The sequence below is a fragment of the Chionomys nivalis genome, chromosome 6, assembly GCF_950005125.1.
Source record: "Chionomys nivalis chromosome 6, mChiNiv1.1, whole genome shotgun sequence".
NCBI classification, from domain to species: Eukaryota; Metazoa; Chordata; class Mammalia; order Rodentia; family Cricetidae; genus Chionomys; species Chionomys nivalis.
The window spans coordinates 41,219,350-41,241,277 of record NC_080091.1 but is presented as its reverse complement, the minus strand read 5'-3'; the positions used below and the strand labels follow the sequence as shown (position 1 = coordinate 41,241,277).

Here is a 21,928-nt window from a genome sequence, read left to right as displayed (position 1 = left end):
CGGAGACTCGGTCCACTTGGCATTCCACGCTCCGCTCCGCCCTCGTCACTGCCCAGTGAGGACGCCTAACCGGAGGGTACCGCCCACTCTACAAAACAGAGAGCCGACTTCCGCTTCTAGCTCCGAGACGTCAGCGCGCTGCCGGTTTACGTCATCGCAGCGCGCCGTGCGCGGAGACATGGCTGAGCTGGGTAGATTGCGGTTGTCTGACACTGATGCTCTGCTACCCACGGGTTTTTGGGCCGCCGTGGCCGTTTGGCTGGAGAGGCCACAGGTGGCCAACAAGCGGCTGTGCGGCGCCCGCACCGAGGCCCGCGGGAGCGCTTCCCTGCCCCGCGCACAGACAGAGAAAGGACCGCAGCGGGGACAGGAACCCGGGTTGGAGGGGCATGACGCGGGGGAACCCGGACAAGCTTCTCCCGAGGGAGAGCCAGGCTTAGGACCTAGGGCGGGCCGCGAAGGCGACGTCTCCGCGGCTGACCTGGACTCTCTGTGGGACCGAGTCTCCCAAAGCCTTGTCCACGACAATTCGGAAATGTTGGCGTTCATCTCTGGGCCCGCGATGGGTTCTCAACCTGAAGCCCCTCAGAAGCTCGACCTGGTTCTCAGAACCGTCATCCCGAAAGCGAGCCCTCGCTGCCCGCTTACAGCACCGAAGAAAGAACTGGTGGTGCAAGGTGGGAGCGTAGTGGGAAGAGCGCGAATAGATTGAAAAGCGTTTGCTTTTTGAGACAGGGTCATATATGACCAGGAATTTGCTTTGTAGACCAGGCTGGCCGTGAACTCAGAGAGACTTACCTGTCTCTGCCTCCCAGGTGCTTGGATTAAAGACGTGTGCCAATGTGTGCGGTCTGAGATGCATGTATTCACAGGTCTCTAACATAACTGTAGGGCCTGTGTCTTTGCAGGTCGTGGACGTTGAGTGGCTTTGAGATATACGTGGGAAGTGTCCTCAGTAGAGGATGGGATTGTTGAACAGATGCTGGAGGTCTGGAAGGCTTCCGGGAGAGGTGAAGGATGGGCTGGATGTTGGAAGATACTTTAGCATCTGTAGAGGTAGCTGAGCAGGAATCTGCCCGGAGAGGTGACTTGTGACAGAGCCTAGTGAGACCACATATTCTTGAGTATTGAGCCTGGATGGATGACAGCCTGTTGGTCATCAGTAGTGGTTGTACTTCAGACATGAACTTTGAGTAATCCTAGCCTTGAGATTTCAGGGATCCCTGCCTTGAATTTAACCCCCACAATGTGTTGCAGATTGCTGCAAATGTAGTGGCTGGTGGAACAAACTGATCCTTGCTCAAAGACCGGGGATCAGAATCCTGGTGGGCTCTGCTGTTTTCCAAGTCCTGGACTTTTGCAAGGCCAAATCCGAAAACTGACTGACTGGGCTCTTCCCAGAAAGACTGGGCCTCCAAGCTCATCCAGGCTGTCAGGATCCAGTGTTCAGGGTTGTAGAATTGGGATCAGTGTTTTGCTCCTAGAGGCCTCTTTGATTCTTTTGTCCTGGCCCCTGCAGCAGTGCCTGGCCCTTTCATGCTTTGAATGGACCTCCCTGATGTCCTACCCTGCATCCACTTGTAGAAAGTACTCCGCCATTTGGTGCTGATGGGAATGAGTTTGGCCACTCAATAGCCCAGAGTACTTTCCTTTATAAGGTCTATAAAGTTCCTCCTTTACATAATACCACATACTCCTGAGTAATGACCTTTAGGATATGGACATCTTTGGGGACCCCTGTGTCACTGTAGGTGCATGTTGCTTCCTACATACTATTGACTGTGTCTCTGCCTTCCCGTCTCCCAACTATCTTTACTGAGCTGAGCGAGCTTTAAATGGGGTCTGTCCAGAAGGGAAGTGCGCTGGGTGCTTGGAAGAGGGAAGTCAGATAGAATGCCCCTTCCTTTCTTTCGGAGAGGTACCATCTCTCCATCAGCAGTGCTAATATGAGGATTGCTTTCTCCTCAGGCTTCTGCAGGAGACTCATCGTAGTATTCACCTCCATGCATGGGAGCCCCCATGGCTTTTAACTCGGCTGTGCCCGTTTTTAGCTGTAGGACTCTGTGCCTAAGTTTCTTCATTTGCAAAATCGGATACTAATAGTTTAGTGAAATTACTCACTATAGGGTACTTAAAACAGTTGGTGGTGCGTGTTACATACTTTTCAATATGGACCTGGCACATAAGCCTAAGCCTGTCATTCCAACACTGGGAGGTGGAGGCACAAAGATCAGTTCAAAGCCGGGCTCAGCTACATAGCAAGTTTGAGGCTGATCTGTACTGCATGCACCTCTATCTTAAAAAACAAACAAAAAAAACAAATCACTGGACGTGGTGGCTCATGCCTTTAGCTTCAGTACCCAGGTGGCAGATCTCTGAGTTTTAGACCAGCCATGGCTATAGCTACATGGTGAGACCTTGCCAAAAAAGAAAAAAAAAGACATCTTAATGTAGAGAGCCATGTAAGGTTACCAGTTGATGAGGTACAAGGCCTTTGGGCCTGAATAGCAGTCCAGGTTCTTCATCTACAGCCAAGGGTCTCCACCAGGGACAGAGTTTAGAACAGCGGTGACCTGTTGGCTTTGTCTTTTCCCTCAGATGTCACCAATGGGAGTGTCACCTTTTTACCCTTGGAAGAAGATGATGAGGGGAATTTGGAGGTTAAGATGAGCAATGTGTATCAGCTCCGGCTCCATCACAGTGAAGCAGAATGGTAAGAGCCAGATACCACTCTGTTGCACTGCTGTGTGATGTCCTATCCCTGGGCAGCTGGAAGGTTCTGGGTGCAGAAGAGCCAAGGTCTTGTGTTGGTGGGATGGTCTCAGATGTACACTACAGTCACCACTCTGCCTGTTCCTGGTGCTGGTCCTGGGTTGGTGGTTACTATGTAGCTGGAGTCCCCGGTCTCTACATTCCACATGACCTTCATGGTCTGCAGCAGCGAGTTAGGATTCTCTGCTAGTCAGCTTTCTGTTGCTGTGGCAAAATACCAAAGAGAATCACCTTCAGGAAGTTTCAAGGCCAGGGAGATGACTCCATTCACAAAGGTGCTTGCTTCAAATCTTACAACCTGAGTGATCTCCAGAACACACATGATGGAAGGAGAAAATCTGAGCATGCACACACAGACACACATGCGTGTGTGTGCATACACAGACACATACACACAGATATACATGTATGTAGTAGTTTTTACAAGGTCTCAGAGGTTTTAGTTTGTGGTCTCTCCTCTTTGATTTTTGGACCTGTAGTGAAAAGCTAGGAGCGTGTGCTTTAGTCAAGCCTCTCACTCGGGGCAGCCAGGAAGCTGACAGCAAGAGGGAGCCATGGGCAAATTCTGCCCTTCAGGAGTGCACCTCCCCCTCCCTACTTCCTCCAACAGAAGCTCACCCTCTAAAGCTCCCACCACTCCCAGTGGCCCTTAAGCTGTGTCTATCGATGAGTCAGCCTGTTGATGAGGTTGGTTCTCTCGTGGTCCAGCCACTTCCAACGGTCACACCTTTAAACTTGGATGAACTGGGGACCAAGCCTTCAATGCAGGAGCCTTTGAAGACCTTTCAAATCCAGGCCAAATTCATAGGAACTTTAATCCCGTCATCATGCTGCTGTTCGTAGAGTTTGATCAGAGGAGTGGGTGGCATTTCCTGTCATAGTTAGAGCCCTGCTTGCTACACAGTGTAGACTTGTCACTCAGTGGTGTAACACTGACTGTTGTGTGCCTTGACAGGCCCTGGGTTTGTCACAGCCACACATGCAAAACACACACACACAGAGTGGGAGAAAAAAGATGTTTTAGTTCCTGCTGTCTTCTGGGGAATAAACATAACTTAAGAATAAGAATTGAAGCAGCTCTTCTTACTGGTATTTCTTTTATTTTTGAAGGTTCATATCTGTTTTAATTTTCTGTCCAGAGAGGTGGCATTCAGATGGCGTTGTCTATCCCAAACCTGCCTGGCTTAGAGAAGAACTGCTGTCCAAGCTGGCCAGGTGGGCTGTGGAGAACAGGAAGAGTGAATTTAAAAGCACCCTTTCCCTGGTGTCCATCCTGCGCTACAGCAGGCTGTACCAGGAGCTCAAAGAGAAGTACAGAGACATGGTAAAGGTAATACTCCAGGAGTGTCTGAGGTCCGCCATTTAACAGGTGACACAGCCAGTGCCTGCCCGGGAGACTCTTCCCTGCGGGCATCCTATGAAGTTCAGGCACCACACTGAAAACCCACTGTGGGTGCAGGCAATGTAAACCAAGTGGGTGTTCCGATACATTTTTAAACTCAGGAGTAAACTTTTTTATGTTTTTCAGGAACCCAAAAGGGAAATTTTAATCAAAAATATTAAGCATTGTGTTAGTTCCTGTATTATAAAGTTTACATTTTGATTAAATTTAATTTTTGTTTTTTGAGCTAGGGTCACCCTGTAGCCCATGTTAGCCTGAAACTCATGGTCCTCCTGCCTTATCCTCCCAAGTGCTAAGGTTACAAGCATGTGCCACCATGTGGGCCTGACTAGTTAAAATTTTAAATAATTTATATGTGTGTCTGTCTGTGTGGGGATATGTGCACAGGCATGCAGTTGCCCACAGATATAACAGGGTGTTAGATCCCCTGGAGTCCATGCAGTGGTGGTGAGCTTTCTGACTTGGGCTCTTTGCAAGAGCAGAAAGCTCTCTAACCTCTGAGCTGTCTCAGTAGCTCTGGCCCCATTCACTTACAGGTGTTACTAAAGCAAGTGCTCCAAAAACTGCAGCATGCTTCCTGATAACACAGCCTTGAGCTAGTCCTTGTGCTTATAGGGCAAAGTTGATTCATTATAGAGATATGGTTCAGGTCTGTCTGTACACAGCTGGGCTCCCTTCTCCTGGAGCCCCTGACCCAGGGGTCTTCTGTGGACTCTCCATACCTTTAAGAAGGTACTCCTGGTTTTCAGCTTTTAGATTGTTCCCAGGACATGGTTTGTCTGTTATGTCACTCACTGGCCCCGTCAGTTCTGTACATGGCTGACTCTCAAGGTGCATTGTTGTCCTGCCTGTCAGCAGAGCCTGGCCCTGAGCACTTGGCCTAGTCTCCTGAGTCTGTCTGTGTCTGTCTGCGTGCTCATGTGTGTATGTGTGAGGGTGGATACACCTGTGCGTACACATGCAGTCCAAGGGGAATTTGGAGCTAGGAGCTAGGCCGGCAGTCAGCAAGCCCCAGTGGTCCTCCTATTTCCAGTGACCCATGGCCATACATGGCTTTTTATGTGGGTGTTGACGATCTGAATTCTTATCTTCATGCAAAGCAAGTTCTTTACCTACTGAGCTTCCTTCCTAGCCCTGCCCTACTCCTTCATTTCATTAGAATTATCTTTATCCGGATAAACTGACTTTTTTTCTGTGTCGGACATCTTAAACTATATTGTTGATGCTTTGGACACTTTCTGTTCCATACATGTAGTGTTGTACCTGTGTTCTTGTATGAAGCTCTCTTAGTTGTAGTTGGTTTGACTTAGGCTGTTAGGAAATACTTTAAGTTGTTCAAGGCAATTTCACAGCTATTTACATATTCCCTGAAAACATTTTAGGTTTGGCCTGAAGTAACAGATCCTGAAAAGTTTGTCTATGAAGACGTGGCCATCGCTACATACCTGCTGGTAAGAGCACTTGGCAGTGTTCACTCATGGAGTGTGTGAACCTTGCTTCTGGCAGATGCTGCTAGCTGTGGTGGACCAGTCACCAAGTCAGGCTTGTGGTTTGCTCTGCTGTGAAGTGACTTCACATCCTGCACGAGCACAGAGCGAATGTGAATCAGGAATTGGGGTGTAAGAGGGCTGATGGGCCGGAGTCAGTGAGACACAGTTGTCGCTGTGGAGGCACTGACGATCCAGTGCCACCCAGCTGCAGCCTGGGCCTCTCTCTTTTTTTTTTTTTTTTTTTTTTTTTGGTTTTTCGAGACAGGGTTTCTCTGTGGCTTTGGAGCCTGTCCTGGAACTAGCTCTGTAGACCAGGCTGGCCTCGAACTCTCACAGAGATCCACCTGCCTCTGCCTCCCGAGTGCTGGGATTAAAGGCGTGCGCCACTATTGCCCGGCTGGGCCTCTCTCTTCTAGTCTGTCCTTAACTTGCTGGCTAGCCAGCTCAATTGGACACTTCTTTAACTCAGTACTTTTGATTTTCTTATCTATAAAGCATTTAAACTAGAGATTCCCAGTTTCCCTTTAACTTCTAGTTCTCTTAGTTTGGGGCACAGGGTTCTTTGGTTGCTAAGGCATGCAGAAGAAACCCTGAGTCTCCTTTGCATGTTGGTGCCTGGAGATGACCACTGGATGTGGATGCCATTTTTACAGTGCTGGGATCGAACCCAGGACCTTGTGTGCTGGGCTCACTCTAACATGGTTACCTCTGAGCTATACCCCGACCCTGAATGAATGTAGCATCAGAGGAGAAGAGTAGGGCTGGGGGACCCCTGTGTCCTCGGGCCAAAGTCCCCATCTGTTCTGCACATTCGTGTCCCCTATCTGGGAGCCCTGGGCCTTGGGAGAAGTTTCTTCATCCTTCCCCTCCCCCGTGGCATTAGTGTTTGAGTCTTTCTTTTTCTTTTTCTTTATAATACTCAGACTGGAACCCAGGGCCTCACACATGGCAGGCAAGTGCTCTATTACTGAGCCATTTGTCACAATTCCCTTTCTAAAATCTTGAGACAGGATCCCACCAGGTTTCCCAGACAAGCCTTGAGCTTACAGTCCTCCTGCCTCATCTTCCCAAGATGGCACATGTATGCCTTTTTCTGTTAGGTTTGCTCTGGAACAGCATGAGTCAACATGTGGGTTGTCTTTACTTTGTCTCTTTCTTCAGATCCTATGGGAAGACGAGAGGGCCGAGAAGGGAGTCACCACCAAGCAGTCCTTTGTGGACTTAGGGTGCGGAAATGGCCTCCTGGTTCACATCTTGAGCAGTGAGGGGGTGAGCATGGCCCTGTTGTCTTGTCTTTTTTTTTTTTTTTTTTTTTTTTGGTTTTTCGAGACAGGGTTTCTCTGTGGTTTTGGAGCCTGTCCTGGAACTAGCTCTTGTAGACCAGGCTGGTCTCGAACTCTCACAGAGATCCACCTGCCTCTGCCTCCCAAGTGCTGGGATTAAAGGCGTGCGCCACCAAGGCCCGGCTTTGTTGTCTTGTCTTAAGGGTCCTATAGGTTGGGCAAAGGGGACCCATGTTTCTTGTTTTTAATTTTTTGAGGCAAGGTTTCAGTAGCCTAGTGCTTGCTGTGTCGTCCAGGTTAGCCTCAGACTCACAGAGAAACGCCATCCCTGACTCCAAAGTGTGCAGCCACCCAGCTCCAACAACACTTCTTGCCTGGACTCAAGTCAGCCTGGCTCAGACTGGTGCCCACAGCTCCAAGGTGGAGCTTTCTGGGGTGTTTATAAAGGAGTCCTTTGCAGTGGTGTCCCTGTGAAGACCTGGAAGCTGGGTCTCCGTAGAGGTGACAGGTTCTGTGGTCCTCTACCCAAGTGGGGGAATGAATAAGGTTGCAGCAGGGTGCAGAGATCTTGATGGGCTGATCACAAGCTTGCCTTCCCCTGTGTGTTCCCTGGGCACTGCCTTGGGACGTAGGCCACTGTGGTCCCATTTGAAGATCTGTGATGCGTTCTCACTAGCCATACAGGTGTGTAGTGTTGCCAGGAGTTGAGAACTGTGCCAGTCATGTCCTGCCTCTTCTGTGTGGCAACGCAGTGCCTGCAGACTTGTTTGGTTTTTTTTTTTGTGCCAGCTTACTGTAGTTGCCCGAACCTAACCCATGGTTTCAAAACTACTTATTTCAGCATCCAGGCAGAGGGATTGATGTCCGAAGAAGAAAGATCTGGGACCTGTATGGACCCCAAACTCAGCTGGAGGTACTGCTCTCCCCGCTTCCCCCCACAAATCTGTAGCTCTAGCAAGACTTGTCTCCTAGAGTCAGCTGTTGGCAGGGGCACCTCTGGATTCAGCCACTGTAGGAGTTCACTTTAGTGTGAGTACTGAATGGGAAGGAGAGTCAAGGGACACTGTGAGCTCTGCGCAGTCTCTGGTTAGAGTGACCTTGCTGGAGACCTTCTTCCCTGAGCTGTGCTGTTCATGTGTGTGCATAGGAGATGCTCCATGCTGTCTACAGTGGGGAGATGTCTTTTCCCCCCCTCTCAAGGCCTGCTGCAGGAACCTGTTCAGACACCCGCTCTGAGTGATGACATGCAGCAGCCCCACTAGTCTTATCTCAGTTAAACCTCTCTGGAAATAACCTCATATACTCAGAAGTGTGTTTCCTAGTGACTCTATACCCCATCAAGTTGGCAGTCACAATTAACCATCTCAACATGATGAGCACCAAGTATTCATCAGTGCCACCACTGTACCCATGTGCCCCCACTGCCCCAGACACTGTCCAAGCTGCCACTGCCTATCTGCCCCCACTGCCCCAGACACTGCCTACAGCTGCCACTGCCTGTCTGCTCACTGCCCCAGACAGTGCCCACAGCTGCCACTGCCTGTCTGCCCACTGCCCCAGACACTGCCTACAGCTGCCACTGTACCCGTGTGCCCACAGCTGCCGCTGCCTGTCTGCTCACTGCCCCAGACAGTGCCCATGATGCTGCTGTACCTGTCTTCCCCCACTGTTCACAGCTGCCACAGTGACTGCCACTGCTGCCCAGTCACTGCCCACAGCTAATACTATTCATCTGCAGCAAAAAGTACAACTTTAGAGACTATTGCATTTTCATTCATCATACCTCTTTTCCAAGTTGAGATGATATGACAAAGGCTTGAGGGGTAAGGAGCTCACTGCCAGTCCCTCAACTCATTCTTCCTTCTGTATTCATGGTTGCTTTCCCAGGGATTCTTAATTGCTTGTTGGTTTATGTTATAGGAAATTTTGTGTTTTGATTATTATATGGCGAGGGAAAGTTTTTTTTTTGTTTTTTGTTTTTTTTTTTGATCCAGTCTAATCGGTGTTCTGTATGCTTCTTGTACCTTCATAGGAATATCCTTTTTAGGTTGGGAAAGTTTTCTTCTATAATTTTGTTGATTATATTTTCTGGATCTTTGAACTGTAATTTTCTCCTTCTTCTACCCCTATTATTCTCAGGTTTGGTCTTTTTATGGTGTCCCAGATTTCCTGGATGTGTTGTGATGAGAATTTGTTGGATTTGCTGTTTTCTTTAATCAGTGCATTTATTTCCTCTATAGTATCTTCAGTATCTGAGAAGGTGAACTTTTGTAATTCCAACACTTGGGAAATAGAGGCAGGAGGATCAGCTATATAATGACTTCAGGGTTAACCTTGCATGAGACCCTGACCTTAAAAAAAGGAAAGAAAATTGAGAAATGTTTTTAGGACTGGGCATGGTGACATATGCCTTTAAGCTCAGCTCTTGGGAGGCAGAGGAAGGCAAACTCTGAGTTCTGTACCAGCCTGGTCTACCTGCTGTTGTTGGTTGTTTTACTCTTTTGGCTCTTTGCTCCTTGTCACTTAGTGGGCCCACCACCCAGCTCCCAAATAAATCACACAGCAGCTTATTCTTATGACTGCCTGGCCTTATCTTGGCTCATTTCTAGCCAACTTTTTTTTTTTAACCTGAATTAATCCATCTACCTTTTGCCTCTGAGCTTTTATCTTTATCCTACCTCTCCCCCCCCCCCCCCCCCGTTGGTTGTGTAACTGACCCCTTCTTTTCTTGTTCCTTGATCTTTTCACTCCTCCATCATCCTCGGATTTCTCCTGTTTATTCTCTCTACCTGCCAGCCCCACCTGTCCTTTCTCCTAGCTATTGACCATTCAGCTCTTTATTAGACCAATCAGGTGTTTTAGACAGGTAAAATAGCACAGATTCACAGTTAAACAGATGCAACATGAAAGAATGCAGCACATCTTTACATCATTAAACAGATGTTCCACAAACAATGTAACACATCTTAAATTAATATTCTACAATAGTCTACAGAGTGAATTCTAGGCCAGCTAGTGCTAAATAGTGAGACCTTATGTCCAAAAAGAAAGATGCTTTTAGCGTCTCGAGTTTGAGGACTGTTGGTAAGCTGGCAGGTGCATAGGGAACCCTTCAGGTGGATGTGCGGTCCATAGATCCTCATGGTTGGTGCCTAAGACTCTGAATTATGTGTGAGACTGATAATCCACAGGAGTGATGTAGCAGAGTCAGCATCCCTGTGTCCTCAGTCGGGTCTTACCCCTCTGCTTGGAATGAACTTCAGACTGTCGCACTAGTAAGTCCTAACTGAAGGAGCGGCTGGTTGGTGTGAGGAGCTTTTAGGAAATGTATAGAAGTTTGAGCTGTTTATTAGGGTTCCCCAGCACCTGACTCAGGAACCCCTTCTAGTCCCAGTGCCAACACTGCTGGTTCTAGTGTTGAGTATTTCAGTGGAAGTCGGCTGTGTTTCTGTTGCACTTTCTGCCTGAGCTGTGTACTGCTGGTGTATTTCCCAGTGAGTTTGTTTCTAGCTGCATTTGCATGGTGTCTGTGATAGCTCTGCCTAGAAATCCCATCCATCTTGACTTAAGCTTCTTTCTAACCCTGTTCAGTGCGAGTGTGTTTAGAATTCCTTGTTAATATGTTGCCATGATGATCTCAGATTGTCTTAAGTTTGTGCATCAAACAAGATGGTTGCAATTTGCTATATTCAGAAGGTCTTTTGTGAAGCAAGTCTGGCCGTTTCCAGGGCAGTGTAGCCTGGTAATGGCAACCCAAAGTATAAATAAGCTCTTGATTCATGAAGAGACAAACGGGAAGGTTTACAGGTAGAGTGAGTGCAATGATAATAAATGTTGCTAAAGGCTTGTTCTCCTTTGTGGTAATGCACCTGGCAATTGGCCAATTGTACATTCAGTGTCTCAGCGTCTGTGTAAACAGCACCACAGTTGTAACGCTTCTCCTATGAGGCCTGCTGTAGGGAGCTAACAGTCCTTCTGTAAGACTGGTGTAGAGCAGTGCTGGAGAGGCAAGCATGGTCAGAGTGCTACTTCATCCCCTGGGGTCCGTCCTGCACCATCTCAAGTTGTGATGGACCTCCTTCCTCTGTTTCCCCGGTCAGTTCTCTAAGATGTCACTCAGTAATTCGAGACTGACTGCTGACCTCCAGGAAGGGTGACGTGCAGAAACTCAGAAGGGCAGGTGGGTGAGATGTCACTGCTGAGAGTTCACTGACCATAGTGACAGAATAGCCCAGAACTGAGCAGACTTCATGTCCTCTTCTCAGAGGGGACCAGTCGTCAGCTGTCTCTCCGTTGGTTGCTTTCTGTGTTTATGTAGGAAACAAGTTTTAGTCATCACCCTGAAAAGTGCTCTTTTGGGGGACCCCAAAAGTTGCCAGGGATTTGTGTCCTTGGAGACCAACTATGGGCAGGACAGTCACTTCCTCCTCTAAGTAAGTTGGGCACAGTGGAGGCCTAGGAGGATCGGTGTAGATGTACTATGAGTCATGGTGGAGCTTCTGGCAGATGTACTGACTGCTTCCTCTCCTGTGACATTCTTAAGGAAGGTTCCATCATCCCGAGTGACAAGACCCTGTTCCCTGGTGTTGATTGGCTGATTGGTAACCATTCTGATGAGCTCACTCCCTGGATCCCTGTCATTGCAGCCAGGTGAGTAGGAAAAGCAGGTGGCTGTTTCTTCCTGTGCACTGATGTCCACGATAGCGGCCCCTAGTCACTGTGGCAGTGCGGCATTTGACATGGTAACTCGGAGCATTGAAATGACAGTAGCGTAGATATATTGAGTAAATTTAAATCTACCTGCTTTTCTTTTGAAACTGTGGCTACTAGAAATCCTAAGCCACACATGTTTCCTCTCGTGTTCTGTCAGCCAACACTGATCCCAGTTACGTCATCTTACGGCATTTCTGTCCCATGTTCATAGGTGTGCACCTTTTTTGGAAAGTATGCTGGTTTTAGAGGCTTTGACTTCCTTAGACAGATCCGCTGCACACTTAGACAACACTTTGTAGAGTCTGAGACACTGCCAGTGCCTTCAGCCCCACCTCTCTTAGTCTTCCATCAGGGCCTCTCCCCACCAGGACGCTGAGCTGTTTATGCCCCTAACTCCACTCCAGGTCAAGTCTGAAACTTACCTTTGCTGTCCTGTCTTGAAATTCACATTTTTTTTTTTCTTTTTCAAGATAGGGTTTCTCTGTAGCTTTAAAGCCTGTCCTGGAATTCACTATGTGGACCAGGCTGGCCTTGCACTCACAGAGATCCGCCTGCCTCTGCCTCCCGAGGGCTGGGGTTAAAGGCGTGCGCCACCACCGCCCAGCTGCTGTCCTCTCTTATTTTCTGATTCCTACCTGAAGTTCCAGCTCTAGAAAGCTGATGCCACAGTGGGCCAGAGTAACTACACAGGAAAATTATTTTTTATTAATTCAATTTCTGTTTTGTTGAAAGATACAATGTGCTGCATGGATTTTAGAGATTTGTGGGAAACGATCCGGTGTGGTGACTATGCCTGTAACCCCAGTACATTGAAGGTGGAGACAAAAGTTAGGAATAAATGGTGCATTTAAGTGCATTTGCATCTGGGCCACATGAGACCTGTTGGCCTTAAAAAAGTAGAAGAGAAAGACCCATTACTTTAGATGTCAGAATACCAGGAGCAGCTTAGGTACTTGACCTTCTGCTGCTTGTGCATGCTGTGATATGCCTACTTATCTGGGTCTCTGTGCTGGGTTCCTCAGGTCTTCCTGGGTCTCTGTGCTGGGTTCCTCAGGTCTTCCTGGGTCTCTGTGCTGGGTTCCTCAGGTCTTCCTGGGTCTCTGTGCTGGGTTCCTCAGGTCTTCCTGGGTCTCTGTGCAGGGTTCCTCAGATCTTCCTGGGTCTCTATGCAGGTTTCCTTGGATCTTCCTGGGTCTCTGTAAAGGGCTCCTTGGATCTTCCTGGGTCTCTATGCAGGGTTCCTTGGATCTTCCTGGGTCTCTGTAAAGGGCTCCTTGGATCTTCCTGGGTCTCTATGCAGGGTTCCTTGGGTTTTTCTGGGTCTCTGTGCAGGTTCCTCAGATCTTCCTGAGTCTCTATGCACGGTTCCTCGGATCTTCCTGGGTCTCTGTGCAGGGCTCCTTGGATCTTCCTTGATGTTTGTGCTGGGTTTCTAGGGTCTTTCTTGGTCTGTGCTGGGTTTCTAGGGTCTTCCTTGGTCTGTGCTGGGCTCCTTGGGTCTTCCTGGGTCTGTGCTGGGCTCTTCGAGTCTTCCTGGGTGTGTTCTGGGTTCCTCAGGTCTTCCTGAGTCTGTGCTGGGCTCCTCAGGTCTTCCTGAGTCTGTTCTGGGTTCCTTGGGTCTTCTTGGTCTGTGCTGGCCTCCTAAGGATTTCCTGGGTCTCTTCCTCCTCTAGGTCTTCCTACACCTGCCGTTTCTTCGTCCTGCCCTGCTGTTTCTTTGACTTTGTGGGGCGATACCACCGGCGGCAGAGCAGGAAGACACAGTACCGTGAGTACCTGGACTTCGTGCTGGAGGTGGGACTTTCCTGTGGCTTCCACATGCAGGAAGACTGCCTCAGGATTCCTTCTACCAAGCGGGTATGTGCCAGGGCAGGCGCGGGGCTGGGGAGTGTGTTCTGCTTGGGGCTCTTCCAGGCATTTCCTTCAGAGCCCATCTTCAAGGCCTGCACCTTTTTCCCAAGTGGCGTCATGCCAGCAAGTCTTGCTCCTCTGGGTTGAAGAAGGTTCAGTCTGGGGTGTCAGAGATCTGTGTTTGGCACCTGCCATTCCACTGCTCATCATGAAAACCAAGGAAGCTCATGCAGTTTATGATCCAGTGTTACCTTTGGGTAGTATGGGAGGTGCCCAGTCAGTGCTAGACAGCCACACAGCTGGTGAGGACCAAACACATCAGATGCCCCATTGCTCCAAACCCAGAGCACATGGCAGGACTGGGTGACCCCAATGGAATTCCGTTGGCTCCTTTTGCTGGTGTGCACTCTAACTCTGGAGTTAATGACCAGGGGAAGGTGTGGAGGAAGTTCCTTAGATGCTTTGGGTACCTGCATTGTTTCGGGTGTCATGCTGGCAGGTTAATATACAGCCTCTTTCTTACACAGATTCCCCAGCAACTTTCAGAGTTGAATTGTGTCGCTCCTGGGGCAAAGGCAGGCCTAATAAAGACCGTCTGAGTGAAGCATTTAGCTAACTTACTCCTTCCATAGATCTGCACCCACATTCCTCACTAGGTTTTATTGTTGGCTTTTTTATTTATAAATCTTGTCTGTTGGTATCTGTTAAAAAAATGGAATTCAGGACTTAGGGTAGACCTCAGAGGGCAATGTTTCCCACATGTGCAAGGCCTTGGAATCTATCCCAAGTACAATCAAAAGGCTGAAATAAGGATTTCTGTCTTCTTATAACTGATTTCTAAAACTTTGGTCTAAATTGTTATTTAGCACAAGCATGCTCCGTGAAGAATGTTGCAATATGATGTCTCTTCAAACACAGGTCTGCCTCATTGGAAAATCCAGAACATATCTGCCTTCTTCAGAGATCTGGATGGATGAGCAGAGGACTCGGTACCTCCATAGCAGACAGGGTCACTCCCAGTGCCCGCCTGGTGAAGGACATATGCCTTCTGCACCCCAGGCAGCTGCCCACGATATTGGTCCCCAAGACAGCCACGAGACCTGCGATGCTGGGGCCGAGTGCATGCCTGACACCTTGGCTGCCGAGGGAGGAGTAGCCCCAGCCTCAGGGCTCTGGATGCCTGGGTTCTGCCCCAGAGAAAAGGCCGAGCGTGTGAGGAATTGCGCTGCCCTCCCTCGAGACTTTATTGACCAGGTGGTTTTACAAGTAGCAAATTTGTTGTTAGATGGAAAGAACTTAACCACGGGGAGCTCTGAGGACGGGAGTCTGAAGACCTGGAATGAAGGAGGTAGGCCCTAACTTCCTGGGCAGACTCTCTCGCCAGCATGGGCTGTGGGTCTCTGTAGCTCAGCATTCCCAGAGGATGAGAGTGAACAACTGTCCATAGTTTAGGGAAGGAAGGTGGAGACCAGAGCTACTGGTGTTCTAGCATTAGAAATGATGCAACCAGAGAACAGGTTGCCAAGTGTCAAAAGCCCTGCTCCCTTGAATGCAAAGTCAATACTTTCATTCAGTGCAGTCCCTAAATATAAAACTGTTGCCATGGAAGAGACAGTTGCATCTGATTGCTCATTGGTTGGAACCTGCATATTAGAAACAGGGAAAGTAGGGTTGCTCTTACATTTAAAATTGAGGTTGTCAAAGCCTTCAGCACTGCTTCCTTCCACCTGTGACCACTAGAGGGTGGTATGGGGCCATCTGCTGATTAGAGTCAGGGTTGCATCCGAAGCTGTGAATGTTGCCTAGTTCTCACCCTGCACAGGAGCAAGTGGCCCCTGGCATAGCCTAAAGCAGAATGGCTCCACTCTCATCCCCCATGCCACATTCTCATCTGAGCCTCTTGGGTCCAGGTTTCTTCCAAGTCACTCCCATATGTGACATGGCAGGACCTTCTTGTATGTTCTCCTTCAGAACTAACCAATCCTTGAGGCCCTCTGGGCCACTGGCCAGAGTGGCCTTGACTCAGCTGCCATGTAACTTGGAAACCCATCACTCTGTGGTTTGGGGCTAGCATCACTGTTTAGATGCTAAGATGGGGTCCTTGCAGAAAGGCTTCCCCAGAAGGTTGGAAGAACTCAGGGCAGTGCTGGAAAGGTGTTGTGGATGTGGAGGTTCCTGAGTGTGCTGTGCAGCAGGAGTCCTGGTTTAAGTGAGACGTGCTGGGAATTGGGGGACTGTTGGACTGTGCCTGGCATGGGAGCCCTGAGCTAGCTGGACCCTCTTCAGACCTAGGTCTAGAGACGGCTCTGGGGCCTAGGTCTCATCCTGCCGGCTACCAGGTGGAGCACTAAGGTACCATACCTTTGTTGATGGGTGTCCGGAGGCCTAGGCTCGTTGGAGGCTCTCAGGTGCCCTTGGGTGAGAAACATCTCTGTGAGAAGGGAATGGTCCTGGGCCTCAGAGCCCACAGACAGCCTCTCCCCGCTCTGCCTGGTGGAGGCCTGAATGTCTCGCTCAGTAAGCCATTCTGGACACTGGGAAGGAGCCCCTCGGGTCTGATTTTAGCCTCCAGCTCTGCAGGATTGGGTTTGGCTTTGGGACCTGACAGTCTATGCTGGCTACAGCTTGTAATCTGTGTTGTGTGCGGACACCTGCTTTTCCACAGGGAGCCTTTCCCTGGCAGAAGTGGCCGCAGAACTGAGCCCGGAGACCCTGCAGCGGCTGAAGCGGGAGTGTGGAGGCCTACAGACCCTGCTCAGGAATAACCATCAGGTGTTTGAAGGTAAAATCTATGAGGTCACCATACACTGTTCATCCTGCTTGTCCCCAGCAGTTCCTCTCTGTGCATTCTGTAGAACTCTGCTTTTTGTCCCCAATGGCTGTGATACTTAGGTGCTACCTAAGTATGTTTATAAGAACCAAGTGGACAATATGACAGCCCTGTGCCCACCCAGCCCATCACCAGCTTGTATGTTAGGGTGAGCCATGGCCATCATTCTCTCTAGGTACACTCCAACCTCGACTCAGGTTCCCTGTGTCTTGGTCCAGGTGGTCCTGTCTAGGATAAGCCCTCCATTGCTTCTGTAATGCCTACTCCTCATACAGGGCTGGTAAGCCGGTGCAGAGCTTGCTGGCTGCATCTTGTGTCAGTGCAAGAACATTTGTTCACCTCTGTTTCCTGCAGTAAGAAGCATGCGAAACTGTAGAGCCCATCAGGCAGGCTGGGGACATGAACCATCTCCTAGACTCTGCTTAATGCCTCCACCTTACCGGCCTAGCACATGGACTCGGGACCCTTGAGTGACCCTCCTGGTAGACTGAGGCTCTGCTCCAACACTGGATTCCACAGCTCCAGAGAGGAAAGGGGCCCGTTCTCCATGGGTCATGGCTCCGTCCCTGCCCTGCGGGAGTGTTGAGTCTGAGGATGGGGAATGGAGGATGGCAGTGTCCACCCAGAGACCCGAGGTGTAGACAATGCCATGAGGTCACCAGTGTGTAGGACTAGCACAAGTCAGGAAGAGCTGCAGGACCTTCCCGCAGGCCACTTCTGCTTCATGGAGTGTGTGTCTCCCTGACATAGCCCCCTGGAGGTGTTGCTGAAACCAAGAGCCCCCCCCCCCACATGTCCAGATGAGCTTCCCAGTGCCTGAAATCTGTGCTAATTTACAAAACTTGAATCAGTTAAAATCCTACAGCCTGAGGGGCCTCCCTGTTTTCCATGTTTTCTTTGGTTCCATGAAGGACCATCGCTCCTGTCCAGTGTAAATATGTGTGTAGGGGGTTAACAGCTTCTCTGTGAGTTCACTTCGGGGGACAATTAGTTTTGGAATCACTTCTGAGTAGAAGTCTTAGAGATCAGAGCCGTGTGAGCGTTCTCTTTGCGGTCATGCAGAAAGTATGTGCTGAAGCTGGGGCTTATCTCTGCGTGGCGTTTGGTTTGGTTTTAAGCTGATGTGACTCTGGGTCATCTGGAGGAGTGTGAGCTCCTGAGGAAGCAGCTTTCCAATGGCTTAGGTCAGCTCGCGTGAACACTGCGTGTCCATGCCATGTTGGCACTGACTCCGCCTCGGCTCCACCCCTTCCAGGACTTGCATGACTGTCTCTTCCTGTCAGCTGGTGAAGCAGCCTCCTCTAGAGGACTTGGCCATAGCTCTGATGAGTTGGTGGCAGCCCAGGCCAGGCGAGCCCCTGGCACTGATGCTCCTGAAGACAGGGCACACCCTCAGTGCTCTTCCTGTTCCCTGGGTCCCAGCATGTTCTAGCCAGAGGCTGCTGTTGTCCAGCAGCTGATGAGTAGAGAATTCTCTGTTTCTTTGCAGTCCCACAAGCCTCCAGCAGGAGCCAGGAATGGGGGAGGGGGGGAGACAGCAGAGTTGTTTCCATAATTCCAGTTCAAATTAGTAGCACATTTCCCAGAGGAGAGCTGTTGGTGGTCTGACTTGAATGACTGGCATGTGCCCTGGAAGGCTGGCCCTTTGGCACCTGACACCATCTTTCCCAGAGTGGTGGCTGTGGGGCCAACGGGGAGCTGCCTGGCATCCTGTGTAAACTGGGCACACTGGTAATGCCCTGCATACTAGATGTTGGACTCCTTGTGTGATTAGTGGTCCCCTTTGATCTTTATACTTAAGATGGTCTTATCACATAACCTTGCAAATAGCAACCAGAAGTGTAGCTAGGCATGCTACTGGCTTATAGCCATTTGGGGAGGTTCTCCTGCTGGCCACTTTGTCCACAGAGAAGGCCTAAACCAGCATTGAGGGCAGGCTTCATGTCCACTGTGGCTTGGCCTCAGATTGCTTAAACATGTCAAAACTTCTAACAGGGACTCCTGGCCACGTGCAGTCAGATGTCTTCCTGCTTCTGGAAGATGCCCCTGAGGCTCCCCTGAGCACAGTTCAGAGAGTTCTGGGCCCACAGTAATTTGAGTTGTGTCCTGTGCTGCACTGGGGAGATCTGCTCTGGAAATGTCTCTGAGTGTCCTGAAGTGACCTTGACCTGGACTTTAGTCCAGGGAAGACCAACCTCAGCCCAAGGGAGGTGGTTACATGTGATGTCACTTGACTCTGGGGACTTCAAGCCATCCCTGAAGATGAAACCCTCCCTGTATTCTAGGTACCATAGGGTCCTCTCAGGACTCTTTACTCAGGTTTCCAAGGGAAATATTTATTCCCAGGATGCTGATGGCAGCAGCCAGCCTCACTGGAGCCATACCACAGGGGACCCCAGAGCCGACAGGAAGCTGTGTTCACACACACACACTCAGCTCAGTTCTGGAGGTCACTGAGCCAGGCTCCCTCAATGAGGCACTTTTCTTCCTCCCGCCATGCTGACTGCAGGTAGTTTTACAGCCCTGGGCAGGCCAGAAGGTTTGGTTGCTTTGGCCAAGTTTCACATGGAGCTGTTGGCTCCTGAAGATGAAGTGGCAGGGCAGTGGGCTACCTGGCCATTTCCTGACTAATGTGCCCCTTGCACCCAGATCCTGTCCAGCAGGACTCATAACTAGAGGTCCTTACCTTGACCCTGCACCCCTCTGTCAAGACCCCCCACAAGGTGTGCTTCTCAGTCTTTACACACTAATGACATTCAGGCTTTCTGTTCTAAACTCAGTTCTGAATGGGCAAGTTCACATCCGAGACTGGCGGCAAGAGCTGCAGAGGGAGAAGCCTCCAGAAGCCAAGCGGAGCCTGCCTGCGGAGGTGTTCAAGACGCGCATCTGCTGGTTCTTCACTCACCATCCTGATGGCTGTGTGCTGCCTGCTGCCCTTTGCCCCTTTGCCCATGGGCCTGAAGAGCTGCGCCTGTCCCAAACCTCAAAGAAGCAGAAGCAGGCTCCCTGAGTCACTTCCTCAGTGGTCTCCAGCTGATGGCTCTGTGGGTCTCCTACCTGTCTCCCCTGTCCTGATGACACCCTTTTGGGGTGAATTGACTTCGGTGTGACTGTCTGTGCATAGCCACTGTCAGTCACTGGCACACATCTCCAGGCCGTGTCAGCTTCTACAAACATGACCTTCTCATTCTTAGGGCTGTGTGCCCAGGTTCCTCTGCCTGTGAGCTTGCTGCAGGGTGGTCACAGGCTCCTACAAGCAGAGGCACAAGACTTTTCTGTGAGGCCGTTATCAGAGTCCTAGAGAGCAGCTTCCAGAGTCACATCCTGCCACCCTTGTTCCGAGGCATAACTCAGTTGAACACTGCCTCATCCTTACCCTTCTCTTCGGCACCCTGTCCCCAGAAGTGTTTTACAGTTTTTCCTTTCAGAAAAAAATTATTTCCATTTAAATTTATTTTTGGTCTTACACAAAAAGTGGTACTTACTGCATCTCTGCTGAGTGTCCTGGGGACCAACCTCTGAAACTTGATATAGAAGTGTCCCGGTGTCATCCGAGCCAAGTGAATGGCGTTGTTCAATCTCAGAGCTGAGGGCCCTGCAGCATCCTGGAGCAGGGCGGCCACCGTGGGGTCTTGGTCCCAGCTGATGAGAGCCCACAGAATTTGCTCCCACCTTTCTTTGCCAGTTTGGCAATCACAACTCCAGAGCAGTGGTAGTGATCTGCACCCAGGCAATGTCGCCACCTCTGTCTTGGATGGGCTAGGCTGTATGTCCTCAGGAACCAGGACTCACATTGGGATGGGGGGCAGCCTCTGTTCTCATTGGCCCTGCCTGTAATTGCCTTTTCTCTCAGGTCCATAGGGGCCCAGAATCTGCAGGGCCCTCTCCCACCTGACCCTGCAGGTACCTGAAGATCTAACCTTGGTCCTCTAGTGTGTAGTGGCCAGGCTCCCATGGGCAGGGAGCTTGGCCTCCCTGAGATTTTCCTGGGTTCCATGTTAAGGCAGCAAGACTGAGGGGTGGGACAGCGTCTTACGTTTCCACTTTTTCTAGTTCTCAAAATCCCATGATGAAGCCTGTCTTCTGGGAGAAGACTGCAGAAGCTCATTCAGAATGAGCTGTGGGCTCACTCCCATGACTGTTTAGTGAAGACCGCTTCCGGAAGCCCCTGCATGGGAAGAATGTGAGCAGGGTTAGGGACGTGTGCATGGGGGAGGAGAACCGTGTCTGTCTCTCTACAGCCCTGCTGCATTGGGCTTTCTGTTAAACCCATATTCTACCAGGTCAGTGATAGGACCAGAGGCGCAAGTGAGCTCAGAGATGAAGAAATGCCCAAAGTCAGGATGCAGCGATGGCTGGTGAGCATGCATCCCAGGCTAACGCCATGCAAGCACATGTGTGCATAAACAGGGCGTTTGTCTGGAGCGTGGCCAACTTGGGTCCATTAAAGACGTTTAGCTTCTGAGTCTTCAAAGTGGTTGTGATCAAAGATGAGAGCTCAGCATTGGAGGGGAGGGCTGCTGTGTTTGAGAGCACAGTAAGAACCTGAGCATCGTCCCTGGGCAGGTCAGCAAGGAGGGACCCTCAGGTGATTTGTCTTTTGCTGTGCAGCAGATGGCAATGAACCTGGGGCTTAGGACAGTACAATAGGGATAGGCACAGCTTTGGTGGGCCTTCGTGCTCAGGTCCCTCCTGGCTGCAGCCAAGTAATGGCCTAGGACTGAGGTCTCAGCAGAGGCTAGACTGGGAAAGGATCAGTGCCACATCACACAAGTGGTGGCCTGATGGAGGTGGGTCTTGTATTAATCTGTTGCTTTTATTGGTTAATTAATAAACTGCCTAGGCCCATTTGATAGGCCAACCCTTAGGTGGGTGGAGTAAACAGAACAGAATGCTGGGAGAAAGAAGCTGAGTCAGGGAGGCGCCATGATTTTCCCACTCCAGACAGACGCAGGTTAAGATCTTTTCTGGTAAGCCAGCTCATGGTGCTACACAAAATATTAAAAATGGGTTAGATCAATATGTAAGAGCTAGCCAATAAGAGGCTGGAACTAATGGGCCAGGCAGGGTTTAAAAGAATACAGTTTTCATGTAATTATTTTAGGGCATAAGCTAGCCATGTGGGCGGCTGGGTGCCGGGGACACAACCCTGCCGCTCTTATTTCAACAGAGGCCTGTCACTGGTGAGAGGTCCTGCCCACATTCAGAACAGGCTGGTCAAACTCATGAGCACCAGTGGATAAGAATCATGGCCCTGTGTGCCAACTACACCCCATGTCCATACTGTTCCACATTCCCCCAAGCACCTGAGGATCTGTCTGTGGTGACCAAGTGTCAAACACAAGCTTGGGGGACAGTGCACTGTCACACACAACAGTCTCCTTTCCTTTGGACTCCCCTCACACTGAGATGGCTTCAGAGCAGACTTCAAAAGGTTCCCCAGGACATTCTAACTGTTCCCGGCTCCTAAGCCGGGGCCGTTCCCCACCCCAGGCAGAAGCAAGACTTGTGCTCAGGGCACACACTGTGACCAGGACCCCACACTACTCGGTGCCCACTGACCTAGCTTGCCTTTGATCCTGGGCTC

At 50.1% G+C, this 21,928-nt stretch overlaps 1 protein-coding gene across 3 annotated transcripts; it reads left to right on the top strand.

Annotated features, from left to right (window-relative positions):
• The first annotated feature begins 178 nt into the window (after nt 1-178).
• On the top strand, nt 179-20,680 carry Trmt44 (tRNA methyltransferase 44 homolog). Of its 3 annotated transcripts, none has more exons than XM_057773025.1 (11): nt 179-677; nt 2,599-2,713; nt 3,883-4,096; nt 5,557-5,625; nt 6,826-6,933; nt 7,789-7,860; nt 11,491-11,597; nt 13,334-13,517; nt 14,430-14,859; nt 16,177-16,293; nt 19,122-20,680. In XM_057773025.1, exons 1-11 carry the CDS (start codon nt 179-181, stop codon nt 19,349-19,351), a joined length of 2,145 nt encoding a protein of 714 aa, XP_057629008.1. In that variant the 3' UTR covers nt 19,352-20,680. The 3 variants fall into 3 exon arrangements, with proteins under 3 accessions (XP_057629008.1, XP_057629007.1, XP_057629009.1); XM_057773024.1 differs by having other exon boundaries at nt 3,883-4,102; XM_057773026.1 differs by having other exon boundaries at nt 575-677; nt 3,912-4,102.
• Nucleotides 20,681-21,928: the final 1,248 nt, after the last annotated feature.

Bases quoted from the DNA above. Each gene is read 5' to 3' on its own strand.
- Trmt44 (XM_057773024.1), top strand. From the start codon at position 179: ATGGCTGAGCTGGGTAGATTGCGGTTGTCTGACACTGATGCTCTGCTA. The intron at 4,103-5,556 runs GTAATACTCCAG...AAAACATTTTAG, and splicing joins AGTACAGAGACATGGTAAAG to GTTTGGCCTGAAGTAACAGA. The intron at 13,518-14,429 runs GTATGTGCCAGG...CTTCAAACACAG, and splicing joins GGATTCCTTCTACCAAGCGG to GTCTGCCTCATTGGAAAATC.